Below are 14,631 nucleotides of genomic sequence, written 5' to 3' on the forward strand. Positions count from 1 at the left end.
TCCTGAGTTTGGGTATGGTTGTTATAAAGATAACACACACACACACACACACACACACACACTATGTTTTCCATGCTTGTGTCATTCTGCAGTACGTGTTCCCCAGCTTCCCTGTTAATACATGTTCAGTATATATCAGTGACACACACACTTATCTGCATTATCGTCACTTTGCCATCTGTGTTTCCCCGTTTCCTTGATGTCACAATTTTAGTCTTCCTTGTTGTTTCCAATGATAATATGATTACGAAGGTGAAGTACATTAGCGCATACTTTCTGCTCTCAGTCACCAGTTGTTGTTGTGTTTTCAGATGATTGTGGATTACATCTGAGACCAAAAAATAACTTCATGCCATTCACGGACATGCTGAAATGACTGAAAACACATCCACATGTTGACGGTGATGATGTAGTTGTGTGTGTGTGTGGTGGGGGTGAAGCTGACATGTGAGGACATTTCCACACTATGAGGACATGAACACACTGTAAGGACATTTCTGCATAATGAGGACATTTCTACATTGTGAGGACATTTTGTCATCACTATTTCAAAGTAGCATTTGAAGGTTGTGAGTTGGTTTTAACGTTGCTCAGGTGCCCACAAGTGTATAAAGGCAAGTTTGTGTGTGTGTGTGTGTGTGTGTGTGTGTGTGTGTGTGTGTGTGGCCTCTTGATGATGATAATATCTGCTTCAGATTATTTTATCTCTGGTTTCAGATAAACTGTGAACAGATGATGATGTTGCTCTCTGCAGCAGCCTGTGTGGGCAGTTTTAACTCAAACTTTATTAACACAGAGAGCGCTGACAGAGCTGATGCACATTCACACTGAGGTTTGATCACAGGGTCAAAGCAAAGTGTTTATTAGCTTCTACTTTTTTTAAGAAGCAAAAATGGACCTCCACACACACACACACACTACACTTCCCTTTTAATGTGTCCCTTTAAATCTAAACTGCACGGATGTTTGTCACTTTTACAACTTGATAAAGCTACAGAACGACAGACAGATGGGAAGGACTGGTTATAATTTAACTGGTAACCATAAAACACACACACATACAACTCCCCATGGAAATTAGTCCAGGAAATGTGTCTCCGCTTGCCTCCTCTGCTACGATAAAGCAGGTAAGACTTGCATTTTGATTTGTGTAACGCAATTACAAAGTTGATTCTTAAACTTTTTTATAGCAGGTGCATCAACTGTTGTATTTATTTCATTATAATCCACCTATAGAATCAGGTTTAGATCAGTTTTGGGTTAACTCCAGAGGTAGTCACCTCTTTATAAACTGCTGACTGTGGTGATAGAAAATGATTTGAACAAAAAAGAAAGTTATGGATTATTGTTAAATTGTGCTACTATAAGTTGTTTTTGAGTCTGAAAATTCACTGATTCACTTTATAATTTGATCAGTATTTTCCATTTCTAAATGATGGGTTAAAACATCAGCAAAGGGGCCAATACCTGAATAAAGCATCAGTATTTCCTATTATAGATTTTTTTTTAATATACATATTTAAAGCAATAGTTTACTAAGTTTTTATTCCAAACTGAAAATTGAATGAATAAATGGAATTGTATAATGACAAAAATGAATGTAATGTTAAAGTGATGTATTCAGTATGAAGTCACCCGCTAAATACTGTTAAATATTGAATATTAATATTTATTTATAAAATGTATTCCCTCATATCCTTAGATGGATCACGGCCGTGAGCGCAGTCAACATGGAAACAGCCTCGTTAATATTCTTAGTATCTGGAGTCGTCAACACAGCGGCGACAAGCAGAAAGTGCAGGCCTTGAATGTGCTGTTGCTAGGCGACAGACAAAGTGGGAGAAGTTCTGTGGGGAATTCTCTGATTGGTCAGTAGAAATTTGTTTAATATGAGAGGAGTAATCTGAACTTTATATGAATTATTATGAATATTTTTATATTCCAAAGATTTAATGTGATTAACACAAAAAAATGAAATCTATGACTAAATTAATTATTTATTTATTTGATATTCAAAAAGTTAAAATTCTATTTATGAATTTGCATATTCGGCAGGTGGACACGAATTCCAGACAGGTGCCTGCATTTCTGGTGTTTCCGTGACGACAGAGTACCGAGTCCTCAGCCGAAATTTCCCACGGTATTTCAGACGACAGGGGGCGGAGTCTGACCTCATGTTGAGAGTGATTGACACACCCCCTCTGCCTCCATGCCCACAGACCGTGCACGAGCTCTGCACTGAGGGCGTGCACGTACTTGTGCTCGTCGCGAGGACTGACCTGCCTCATGAAAACACACATGTGGAGCAGTGTGTGGAGGTACACACACACACACACACACACGTGCAGAATTTGCTGTCAGGCTACATGAATGACCATGAGGAGTTAAATGGTTAATATCATTAGCTCCCTCTGGAGGTCAAAACTGGCATTGTGCCAACAGACCTGGAATCAGCCTCTTAATGTCCATGAATACCTTAAATAATAATAATGATAATAATAATAATGATTAATTAATTAATTAAAGCATTGTGATGGATGTATCCAAATGTAGGGAAGTAAAAGTAATGTTTTTTCTATAAAAATCTACTCATGTAAAAGTGAAAAGTCGCCTGCATTGAAACTACGCCAACAAGTACAGTCACTAAAAAGAGTTACTTAAGTACCAGTACCAGAATAAATACAACTCAATACTACCACCTCGACATTGTGTGTGTACTGATTTTGTGTGTTTTAAATGTGCATCTTGGTGTTCAGAGTCTCTTCGGTCCAGATTGGCGCCACCACGCCTTACTCATCCTCACAGAAGCTGACCACCTGAAGAAGGTGGGTCTTCGCCCATCTGGCCACCTAACAGAGGCCACTGATTGGCCGGGAACTCTGGCCAGCAAGGTGGTGGGTGGAGTCTCCTTCTTGGACAACAGCTGCGATTGGCCGTCAATCAGCGGACGACCGCTGAGAGACCGAGTGCTCCACCTCTCAGCCAGGAACCATCACAGAGCTCTGAACATCAGGACAGACGTCTCACTCTGATATTGAATTTTGGTCACCTGAAGTTGCAACTGACATTCCACCAAATATGGGCGTCCCTTTCTTTATGTCTAATGTAAACAAGAACACTTGAGGAAACTGACAATCGTGGTTTTAAGTGTTTTTAATCAATAAACAACAGAATTGTAAAGACATGTTTTCTTCTGTTCATTAGCTAACAGCTTAGCTTGTAACATTTGCTACACTGGCTAAGTCATCCATAGCTGAATTTTGCTGCTGCCTTGCCACAGCAGACCAGGCCTTTCACAATAAAAGTACTCTGCACATGTCTTCACCTCGTCCTGCCCTGTGTGTTGGGGCCCTCATTAGGTCTACCTGATGATGCAGTTGGTGAGGGAAGGGGCTCGGCACAGCCCCTTCCCCTTCACCTCGAACCCACAACCTTTATAGTTGGCCACACCCCTGGAGTCCACCTGGAGGTCGGGCTGAAGAAGCTCCCACACCCTCTGCTTGGACGGCAGCTCTCTGTCTGGGTCACCTGACCACACAGAGACAGAGAGATGACGTTCACTTTGTTTTATGCATTTATCATTTTCTGTCATTTTCTATTAGAATTTCATCGTTGTAACCATGGTTACCAGGGTAGTTGAGGAAGGTGACTCTGTCTCCAGGTGTGGAGCCCATGGGTGCGGCGAGTAGTTCGATGCAGTCGTCAGAGGTGGAGCAACAGAGGAGGCGGGCCTGGGAGGCCACGCCCCTCATCTTACAGGCCTTTACATTGCATAGTAGCACAACTAGACCACCCTGGAGCTGCAGAGAGAGAGGGGTGAAATATTATATTTCATATTTATACATATATATAAAAGTTTTGAGTAAGGAAGGAGGGAAGGATAAGGTAGGGGAAGAAATAAAAGCAAGGAAGAAGGAAAAAGATGAGAGAAACAATTAATTAGAAAAAGAGAAGAAGAGAGGACAGATTATTTCATGAAAAAGTCGTAATAATTTTGAGAATATGGTTCTAATAGTAAAAAGTAAGTCTTATTTGAGAATAAGTTTGTCACACTTTAAAAGTGAAGTCTTAATATTTGGCAAAAGAGGTTGTATTTGAATATAAGATTGTAATATGTTGGGAATAACATTTGCAAAAAAAAGTCATATTTGAAGAATAAAGTTGTAATAGTTTGTTAAAAAAAAGTCAAATGGAAAATATGGTCATAATATTCAGAGGATGAGGCTATAATATGTGAAAATAAAGTAACACGTTTATGAAAATGAATTTGTAATATTTCAGAAAAAAGTGATAATATTTCATAGCCATATTAATTGGAAAATAAAATGGTAATATTTTGAAAATAAAATTGTAATTCGAAATAATAAAGTCAGTATATTTGAAGAATAAAAAAAGCTGTAATAATTCATGTCACAATAATTTTAAGTCATATCATTTTTTTTGTTATATTTTCGAAAGTAAGTTGAAATTTGATAATAAAGTCTTGGCATTTATTAACTTATAATAATTGGAGAATAAACCATGTATTACCTCCTCCAGGTGTATTTTCCCTCCCAGCTTGCTGACGACCGTCCGGGGGGCGTTTTCTCCCATGTCCACTTCCTGGATGGACATTGTCTCAGCCAGCGGGTGGCGGCGGACGCTCAGGATCCGTCCAACCCTCAGGTCAAGACGAGACACGTCAACCCGAGGCTCCGCCCCCAGAGAGAGAAGATCAGAACTGGGACGAGCTGTGAGAGAGAAAGAGTTTATAATAAGTATAAATAAGTTTCATTCCATCTTTGCTTTTACTGTCTCTTTTTTATTCCCTTGTTAATTCTTTCCTTTCCCCTTCCACCCTCCTTCCTCCCTTTACCCTCCTCTCACCTTTTTTGTCACCCCTCCTCCTCCTGCTCTGTCTGTCTCTCCGATCTTGTGAGAAAGTGGAGGGAGGATGAGGATTCGTAGGAACAGCAGCCAGTGCTTCAGCAGGAGAGGCAGGTTGATTGACAGGTGTTGTGGAGGTGGAGCTAAGAGATGCAGGAGGCGGGGCCGGGGAGAGCAAGGCCCTGGCTGAGAGAGGGAGAACAGCAGATAGAGATGTGATTGTTCTTAACTGATGTTGTCTTGACAGAAAATAAATGCAGGAATTTATTTTAATGTATCTGGCTGTGTTTTATCTTTTGAACAAAACTCCTAAAGATTTTGACTCAATAAAGTTCTTATTAAATTAAATTTAAAAAAAACAATTCCGCTGTAAATATTCTCCTTTGGTTTTCTGTAATTTAAATCTGACCACAGTCAGACACTGAACCAGCTCAGGGGGAAAGAAAATCATTTACAGTTGTCTCAGTGTATGTGTGTGTGTGTTTGTACTTGTATTCTTGTGGGGACCACCTTCAGTTTCAGACATTGTGAGGACATAAAATAACAGTATTTGTGCAAAGTGAGGACATTTTCTTAAAGGGAGGACATTTTTAGAGAAGTGAGGATAATTTGAAAATAACATTTTTGAAAGTAGGAAAAGTGTTTTTTGGGAGAGTAGCAGTAGTTTTAGAAAGTGAGGTTATTATGTAAAGGGAATATGTTGTTAGAAAGTCAAAAAAACTTTAATAATGTTTTTTTGTCTTGTTACCAGTGCGTCTTCTTTGTTTGTCCTGCAGTTGATTTCGCAGCTGTTCGATGTCTTTCTTCAGTTTGGCGTTTTCCACCAGCAGCTTCTTCTGGTCTCTCACTGATGCCTGCAGGACTGACACACACACACAGTAAAGTCAGCAAAACTTTGCTTTTCGAGGTTTTGTCACAGATTTTCATTCAGTCACAAATACATGAGCCTTAAATTAAAGTTTCTCTGGCTTTTGACATGGTCTTGGATTAAAATGATTTGGCTCATGATTCTTGATCAGTTTTCATTTATAATCATTAAGATTATTTGACTATTTCCTTAATTTGTCTGTAACTTTGTCCATATAATATTCTCCACTAGAGGGCAGCACATCAACCCTCTCCTATCCCTCCTGTATTTGCTCTTACGTGCTTTCTCTCTGCTCAGCAGGGCATGAGTTTTAAAATACTCCATGATCTGCTCGCCATCGTCTGGATCAAGCTTCATTAGAGCCGCTGCCAGGCTAAGACAGAGACAAACGAACAGCAGTTAGACAGCAAAACAGCAGGAAACACGAGAAATGGAGACAGTCCATTTTCCTATAGAAAGCCCCAAATCAGAAACAAACTGAAATGAAAACTTGTCAAGTCTTAAGAAGTCTCGACAGATATTTTGACCATTTGTGACGAGTGACTTGCTCATGATGACACTGCAGTTTGTGTTTGAAAAACATAGACAGACTCCGACATGTTTGACAGGATGCAAATCACACAGGCAATGATGTCATAAAGACACCAATAAAACGTTTATATAGATGATATCTTAGAGGAAAGGATGTGAATGATTTTGCCATTGCCAGAGGGCAGTGTGCACACACACACTATCACATGCACACACACACATGTACACACACACACACGTACACACATGTACACACACACACACACGTACACACACGTACACAGGGAGAGAGTATAAAATGTCTCGATCCACTTCAAAGTTCTACCTGTTGTTCACCTGATTGACAGGTGGATTAAACCACACAGCTGGTGGCTGGTAGACTCAGCAGCTCTTGTTTATAAAGTGGCATCAAAGAGTTTTCCTTGACTCTATTGGTGGATGATGATAAACTGCTTACCTGGAGCCTATAAATGATTATTAAAACTATTATGAACAACTTTATCTGAAGAAATTAGACTATTTAAATAGGTTTAAAATAATTCAATTTGGTATTTAAACCATCTTTCTGTTGATTTTAACTTTACTTTAATTTTATTTTATTGTAATTTTTCTGAGGTGTTTAAATTAAAGAATAATTCTGTTTGTTTCTTGGGTCTTGTTTCAACATGTTAGATGAATATATTTGGAAGAGAAAACAAAGCAACAGTGAGCAAAAGTGGAGGTGGTTTACCCAGCATGCACTGGATGCCAATGTAACATCGGACAGACGTTGGACTCTAATGTCATTAAGACATTAAAGTTTGGTTGGAAATGAAAACCCAATGTTGGCTTAGTGACAATGTGATGTTTAGCAGATGTTGGGTTTTGGTTTAGGCTTTTCTGTATTTTCCGTATTTTATATGTGAAAATATGGCGTGAGACATCTGGAAGACAATGGATTTTGTTTACTTAACAACACAACTTAAAACCAACAAAATATCAACGTGTAATACATCAAACTGATGTTGGCATTGGATGTTGCCCTGAATTTGAATTTTGGTCACTCATGTCTAATGATATTGATGACCAAGGTATTTTTCATTTTCTACGACTTTATACTTCTAATCTACTACATTTTAGAGTGAAATACTTAATATTAAAGTTTTGTTTTCTTATAAAACATGAAAAAGCTGCTTGTAGACTTGGACTAGGACTATTTCAACATGTTTTTATTGTAATCAACTTGTTTCATTTTTTTGCTAATTCTTCAGCCACTACCTGCATTATTCTTTTTTGTTTCAAGCTTCAGACACTCATTTCTTCAACATTAAAAAAAACATTTTAAAAAAACAGGCCTTGCAAAATAAGAATAAATTCAGGATTCAATTAAATGTAGGTAATTAAATATTTAGGTTTTTGTAAACTCAACATTCCCAACTTTTTAGAAAGAAGCTACAAATATCTGTAACTTGACCTGCTACGACTGAAATGCTGCCCAGACATAAATGCATCAGTGATAATAATATAAATAAGTTTATGGAATAGTACGAAAGGTGCTGTTTGAGATTATGTCGTTACTTTTGTTTCACATTTTGTTGATAATACTTCTACATCAAAAACTTCTCCTCACAAGAGAGATGACAGTTGTATATTGGGGCGACCGCAGGACTGAAGATAAGAGATTTTGGCTGAACCACATGAAAAGAAACTGAGAATGTCACTCAAACTGAGACTGAGACATGAAAGCATAGAAAGAGCTGTCACTGAAGTTTCGATAGATGTTATCTGTGATAAAGAAAAGCACATATTAATACCATCAAAGGACACACACACACACATAGACAGAGAGAGAGAGGCTTATTGAAACCAGGATATTTGCATAATGATAAACAGAAAGCTACTGACGCACCCTGTAGCTGTAGCTGTAACTCTGGTTAAGATTTACATAAACAAACAGACTCAACCAATCAACTGTCACTGACACACACAATATTTAAACAGCAAAACCCATTAGAGGCAAATTTTCTTTGTCATGTTGCACAGGTATGTTCTATTCTGTAGAATCTATTTTAGTCCATTTATTTGATTTCTTTGTGATCGGAAAAATGTAAAAATGGGTTCTTAAATTAATAAAGTTAACAGTCCTGAGATCAAAATGCTCAGAAATTTGCCAGCAGTTAGCTCATTTAACCAACTAGCTCATCATCACTATGGCACCACATAAAATCACATATGCTAAACATGTTTTTGTCACTTAGGAAGACATCACATCTGGATTATGTTCATCCTTTGGAAACTAAATCTTGAATTATACTTTTCACAGTGGTGAGGGTTCACGACTGAAATTTTACAATTTGTCCCTGACCACATATGGCATAAAATTTTTGACCATAATCACAGACAAATGTGAACATGTCAATATATGTGAAGTATAATGTAATATCCTAAATAACTCTAAATTTCTAAATTCATTTTGTTGGGATTTGCTTTTTGTCCCCAAATGGTGGTCGGGTCCCCACAATGTGTGTGCGTGTGTGTGTGTGCGTGTGCGTGTGTGTGTGTGTGAAAAGATCATATGTCCTCACAATGTGATTAAGACGAGCACACACACACACGTGAGCAGCAGCTGCTGAATAAGCTACTGAATGTAGGAAGAGATGCAACAGCTGCAGTCAAACCTCGTGCTATAAATAACACGAAATGGTATGACACACACACACACTCACACACACTTACAGGTCAGTGTTGTACTATATTTGTGGGGATCCATCCTTGACATTCTTGACATAATGCATTCCCTTGCCCCTTACAGTAACCATGACAACCACAATTGAATACCTAACCTCAACCTAAATGTGACATAATCCTAAAGTCTTAACCTTCATTTGAACTAGTGGGGTCCCCACAAAGCTGTTGGACCCCATAAGTATAGTAAAACAAGCCTGCACACACTGATATTTAATATTGACACCAAATGAAATAATAAGGAATATGAATTGAAAGGAAACAACAACAAATTTCATCATTAAATAACAAGACAAAACTCAGAACACCAAATTTTATTTTTACAAATTTCTAACGTATTCATGTCATTTTTGAGTTTATAAAGCATTTTACTGAAGTAACGTATGATAGTCAGCTTTTTTCTGTCTGAACAAAGTAAATTCAACTGTTTTGCAAAGAAAAAATAACATAAAATCCCTTTTATTTATGTTAAATAAGGAGAACAATCTACAACAATGTAATATTTTAAGAATGATTTGGACACAGAAAGGAAGCATATGTAGCTGTGGAGGTTTAAATGAAAAAATTAAATCACCAAACAGATTTAATTTTGGAATTTAACTTTGCAGTGCTCTCTGCAAGGAGATTATCGTCTGTTTGTAAAGTTTTGGCACACTCATCTCACTTGACATGCAAAGAAAAGGGAGTCAGTTTGTGGAAAAGTCATGAAAAAATCAGACGAAACACAGAAACACAGATTTGTGGGTCGTACCTGGGATGAAACAGGTTGTCTGCGTTGTCCATGTCGCAGGATGTTGTCGTTCAGCCGGTCGGGAACAGAAAGCTCAGAGTCCGTCTGGAGCTGAGACAAACTCTCTGTCAGCTGTCTCCTTCCATCTTCAGCTGGAGTCAACACCACCCGTGGTTGGAGGTCAAAGGTCAAACACCTCCCAGTTAAATACTAGAGTCAGGCTCTGTGATTTCCCTCTTAATGGAAACTGAAACCTACATGTCTGTCTACATATCATATCTTTTATAATAAATATATTAAAAAAGAATAAATTATAATAAATATAAATTCAATTAAAAATCAAGTTCCACTAACTGGTCACATGCCTATTAAAGTGAATATAATTATTAGTATCATTAGTATTATTTTTGTGTGTATATATACATATATATATATATACATATATATATACATATATATATATATATATATATATATATATATATATATATATATATATATGCTACATACATTACATACATTACTTCACTATATATGAGGAATTTTCAGTATCTTCTCTTTCAGATCTGTCCACAGATCTTCAGTGTTTAGGTTAGGGCTTCATGTTCATAGTGGATGTTGAGGTCTGCTCAGGATCATAGTCTTGCTGCAGAAACCAGCCTCTTTCCTCTGGCACTTTCTTGATTCACAGCAGGACATTTGTTTCCAGAATGTGTTGATATTTAGTGGAATATATGCATTACTTTTACTTTCCCTCCTGTAAGATAGAAACTCCCCTCAGTGTCACTGAAGTATTCAGTATGCAGAGAATGTGTTTATATCGAGGGTGTGACGTGACACTGAGTCACGGCAGTGTGTTTTTCAGTAGATAATCAGCCCCCTCTGGTGGAGAAACATCGATACTACATGACTACTAAACACTAACTTTCACTTTATTTCATTTCAGTAATCTTTATGATACTCATCTATCAGCTTGTGTTTTCTAAATGCCTGAATCCAAGGTTTGGGTTGTAATGTTGTATATTTTCAATTTTCATATTTTTGTGAAATTCACTTCAGCAAATAAAGGATGAACCCTGAAACCATTAATTGTCAATATTTTAGAAATATGAATGTCACAAGTCCAAATTCTTCCATTTCAACCCCATTCTCGCAATGAAATGTATGACTCACCACAAAAACATCAATTTCATTTTCATATTATTTTTCCTGACATGTTACACACACATTTATCTGCTAAGTTATATTTTCTACAAATGATAGCTCTGTCAAATATTTAATTCTGATGGGCAACTTCCTATTTTAACTAAATTCTTCCTGTCAAATTCAACAATACTGACTGTCTAACATATACCACTCTTATAAAAACTCACCATGTGTAATTTGAGTAATTGCTGAATGTAAACTCAGTGCCACTAAAACCTTCTTTCTTCTACATCCCAGGCCATAATCCAATATTTGATTAAACAGTCAGTTTAGGGAGTTGCCGACAGACAGGAAGTGACTTTTAACTTCAAACAGTTAATCCCTGAGTCATTTGTATAGATGATATCAGTCATCAGCCATATTTCATCATTCTGTTTGATTTGTGACTTACTGCCTCTTCAGACTCTGTCTATAGAAATTCAGCTGCAGGAAATTACAGAGCTGAGACTGCTGATTAACAAACACAATACAAAACTTACTGTGTATAAATCAGATTAGAGTGTATATCAATTGTTTTATTTGGCCATAAAACAAGCTATACATAATACACTCCAAAGTATTCACCGAAAAAACTAACAAAAAATCAAAGATTAAATCAGACATAAAGCATGGACATAAAAAAACACAAAATATAAAATTACTGAATGCAAAAATGTTGACTTACTGGTTTGATATTTCGACAGAGGTATGAATCAAAGTTAACCACGTTGTAATTGAAACATGTGAAACATGTGTAGTATGTCATAACATAAGAGTTTGACTATCTCATTATTTTGACTAAATATTACAATATGAACTTAAAAGTCACAATTGTGCTTTGCCATCATCTCCTAATAGTATCAGATTTTATACAAACATTTTGACTTATGTCATTGGATAATAATAAATAATATAAATAAACAGTTATGTTTTAAATGAATTTTAGTGTGTCTTGTAAGCTCATGTGGTCTGGACACATAATAAAAATTTCATTCATTCATTCATTCATTGCTATAATTTAGTGAGTCAAATTGTTGATATTTTATGTCATAATTTAATTAATTCAATTTTATTTTATTTTTAATTAAATGAGTAAGAAAGGATAAATTTTGACTAACAACGACAATTTTAGTTTTTTACTAATCCTATATTTTACTTTTTTTTGTCTTTTCCTACGAAACGATCTTATTTCTACGATTTCCCTCCATTTTACGGAAAATCCCGAGTGGAGAGCCGAACTCAGGTGGATCATCGCCGTCACCTCCGGAGGTGAGTCAGCAGGGCGCGGAGGGGGGAGGGGCTGCGTCGACGGAAGCTGCCGAACCATATTTGGATTCTAACCAGCCAATGGCGGGAGGCTGGGCGGGGTTTTCTTCACCGATACTCGCGCTCGCGCTCAGACGGAGAAACCGAGAACGCGCTCACAGTTAGAGAGAAGGAGAAAAAAAAGAGGAGATTTCGGAGTCGAACAAGTGACGAGAACTGAGCCGAAGAAGTGAAAAGCTGCAGCTGAAGCGGTGAGTTTGTTTCTGTTCGTCTCCACGAAGAGAAAACAAACCGTTAGTGTTTGTTTTTGTTGTTTTGTTGTTTTTTACCTGCTTTTAGACTTAAAGGGAAAGAAGCAGGAACGTGTCACACACCGTCCGACAGGTGTGTTTATATATGTCTTCCTGTCTGCGTCAAAATGAAGGACGCGTACTAAGCGTTTCCTTTTATTTAGTGGTAGGCCTACATGAAAGACGAACGTGTTTAAACAATACGTGAATTAGTCGAATTATCGATCCACAGATAATCAGTTTTCAAGTTTAAGTCATTTACTTGGTGCAAACAGGCCCAGAAAATATCCACCTATCACACGTGAGGAGGAACTTTTCTCTGTTACACCTCATTATAAAATTACATTGTTGCATTTAGTTTATGCTAAACCGATTAACTGAACAGTTGATCAACAGAAAAATAATGATTTTGTATTAATTTGGTGAACATAGGCCAACCAAACATTCATTTCTTTCCACGTCTTTAATGTGAGTGCTTTAAGGTCAAAGGAATACCTTTTTTATGTTACTTTTATTTAGTGCTAAAATGATTAGCTAACCAGTTAACCGATTGTTTTAATCAATTCCCTAAAAATTCACAGCTTCCAGATTTTCACATGTGGAGAATTGAGTACTTGGCCGTAATTTTTAAATGACTACACATCATGTAATGTGCAACTATTTTAATTATCGATTAATTTTGAAATCATTTATTAGGCAGAAAGGACACATTTACTAGATTGAGCTGCTTTCATACATTAATACCATCGTAATTGAATATCTTTAGGTTTTGAACAGTTGGTTGGACAAAAATAGTTTGGAAACTTCAGCTCTGAGAAGTTGTGAATGAGTATTTTTCACTGTTTCCTGACTCCTAACAACCCAAATCAATAAAGAAATGAATCAATACTGTAAATAAACCTTAGTTGCCACCCTTGTTTCGCTATCAGTTGGACAAAATGAACAGTTTGCTAGCTGCAGCTCTGTAACACTCTCCGCCGTGTCTGTCTTGTGTCGATGAATCAGCACTAATTTGGAGAAATTGAATTCCCATGGTCTCAATTTGATTAAGGGTTAATGTCTGTCTTATTCTGTTAGGGCTGTAAACAGGATGTGACATGAGAAACCATGCACAAGGCCGGTTAGAGATGAGTATTTAACACTGCAACGTCACTAAACGGCTGGTGAAATCAAAATACTAGCACGTGTTACTGAAGTGTTGAGCTATGTGGACGACTGCAGCAGCTGAACAACATCTTTAACAACTAAAATGAATGTTTTAGCTGTTGCGAAGGCATTTATTTATCACATGGCTTGGAATTAAACTTAAAGCGTCAACCCAGGCACAGTGTAATTACAGTTGGTCATATAAGTTGTTTTCTGTACTTATTCTCTTATTTACACATTAATTTTACTGCTTTTATGTGAGGAGTTTTCAACTATTGGTTGGATAAAATGAGGAATCTGAAGACATCACCTTGGGGTCTGGGAAATTATAAATGGGCTTTTTATACTATTTTCTGACACTTCGTTTAACAACAAAATCTACAATCTAGAACCTAGGCACCTGTAGAGATTAAAACGCACACACCTGTAATTACATGTATTCTCTTGCATCACAGTTGTTGCGTAAGAAGGTACAGGATGTTTCCTGGCAGTAATTAATCTGACTCTTGATTATAAAACAGCTTTTCATTTAGTGTCACTGTCTAAATATTCCTGCCTGTCAGGTTTCAGGTGCACAAACAGAAAGTGTTTTTAAAAGCATTTGACTGGTGTGTTTGTGCAGGAAGGCTTAACTTGAGACGCCAACAGACAGTCAAACACTCACTTATACATCAGCACACATTCACTTGTGTGTGAAATGTTGTGAGAGAGGCGGCAGGGAGAGGAGGTATTTAGCAGGAGAGAGAGACGTGACTCACAATTTAACTCAATCTGCAGCAGTTTCAGTTTATCAGTACAACGTTACCTTTTCCCCTCTTTTCAATTCACTGTTCAGATTATTACATTTCAGAAAGTAGTGACAGATATCCAACAGTTTCTCAGAGCTTCAGATGAACTGAATTGATTGTGGTGATAAAATTCCTGCGTAAAGTTCAGAACTTCATTAACAATTCCTCTGATTTACAAACTAAGAATTACCAGGTCACAGAGTTATTGTCTGAGGTTGATCATCTGACAGTTTATTA

At 37.1% G+C, this 14,631-nt stretch overlaps 2 protein-coding genes across 2 annotated transcripts; one reads left to right on the plus strand and one right to left on the minus strand.

Moving 5' to 3' along the window:
• The first annotated feature begins 1,051 nt into the window (after positions 1-1,051).
• Positions 1,052-3,078, plus strand: LOC111233135 (GTPase IMAP family member GIMD1-like). The gene is made up of 4 exons (XM_022760894.1): positions 1,052-1,127; positions 1,703-1,868; positions 2,056-2,318; positions 2,757-3,078. Exons 1-4 carry the CDS (start codon positions 1,071-1,073, stop codon positions 3,030-3,032), a joined length of 762 nt encoding a protein of 253 aa, XP_022616615.1. The 5' UTR covers positions 1,052-1,070; the 3' UTR covers positions 3,033-3,078.
• Positions 3,079-3,259: 181 nt separating this feature from the next.
• On the minus strand, positions 3,260-9,823 carry LOC111233136 (aminoacyl tRNA synthase complex-interacting multifunctional protein 1-like). Its single transcript, XM_022760895.1, has 7 exons — positions 9,741-9,823; positions 6,013-6,107; positions 5,615-5,728; positions 4,867-5,052; positions 4,531-4,730; positions 3,629-3,800; positions 3,260-3,528 (listed from the first exon to the last, which is right to left on the minus strand). Exons 1-7 carry the CDS (start codon positions 9,770-9,772, stop codon positions 3,362-3,364), a joined length of 966 nt encoding a protein of 321 aa, XP_022616616.1. The 5' UTR covers positions 9,773-9,823; the 3' UTR covers positions 3,260-3,361.
• Between the last annotated feature and the right edge of the window lie 4,808 nt (positions 9,824-14,631).

This window comes from Seriola dumerili, unplaced genomic scaffold (genome assembly GCF_002260705.1).
Source record: "Seriola dumerili isolate Sdu_G_001 unplaced genomic scaffold, Sdu_1.0 BDQW01000372.1, whole genome shotgun sequence".
NCBI classification, from domain to species: Eukaryota; Metazoa; Chordata; class Actinopteri; order Carangiformes; family Carangidae; genus Seriola; species Seriola dumerili.

What these genes read in the sequence shown, in the direction of transcription:
- LOC111233136 (XM_022760895.1), bottom strand. Translation starts at nt 9,772, where the DNA reads ATGGACAACGCAGACAACCTGTTTCATCCCAG. An exon ending in GACAACCTGTTTCATCCCAG is followed by an intron (nt 6,108 to 9,740) that starts GTACGACCCACA and finishes TCTCTGTCTTAG; the next exon opens with CCTGGCAGCGGCTCTAATGA. An exon ending in CACCTTCCTCAACTACCCTG is followed by an intron (nt 3,529 to 3,628) that starts GTAACCATGGTT and finishes CTGTGTGGTCAG; the next exon opens with GTGACCCAGACAGAGAGCTG.
- LOC111233135 (XM_022760894.1), top strand. Translation starts at nt 1,071, where the DNA reads ATGGAAATTAGTCCAGGAAATGTGTCTCCGCTTGCCTCCTCTGCTACG. An exon ending in CCTCTGCTACGATAAAGCAG is followed by an intron (nt 1,128 to 1,702) that starts GTAAGACTTGCA and finishes TCATATCCTTAG; the next exon opens with ATGGATCACGGCCGTGAGCG. An exon ending in TGTGGGGAATTCTCTGATTG is followed by an intron (nt 1,869 to 2,055) that starts GTCAGTAGAAAT and finishes CATATTCGGCAG; the next exon opens with GTGGACACGAATTCCAGACA.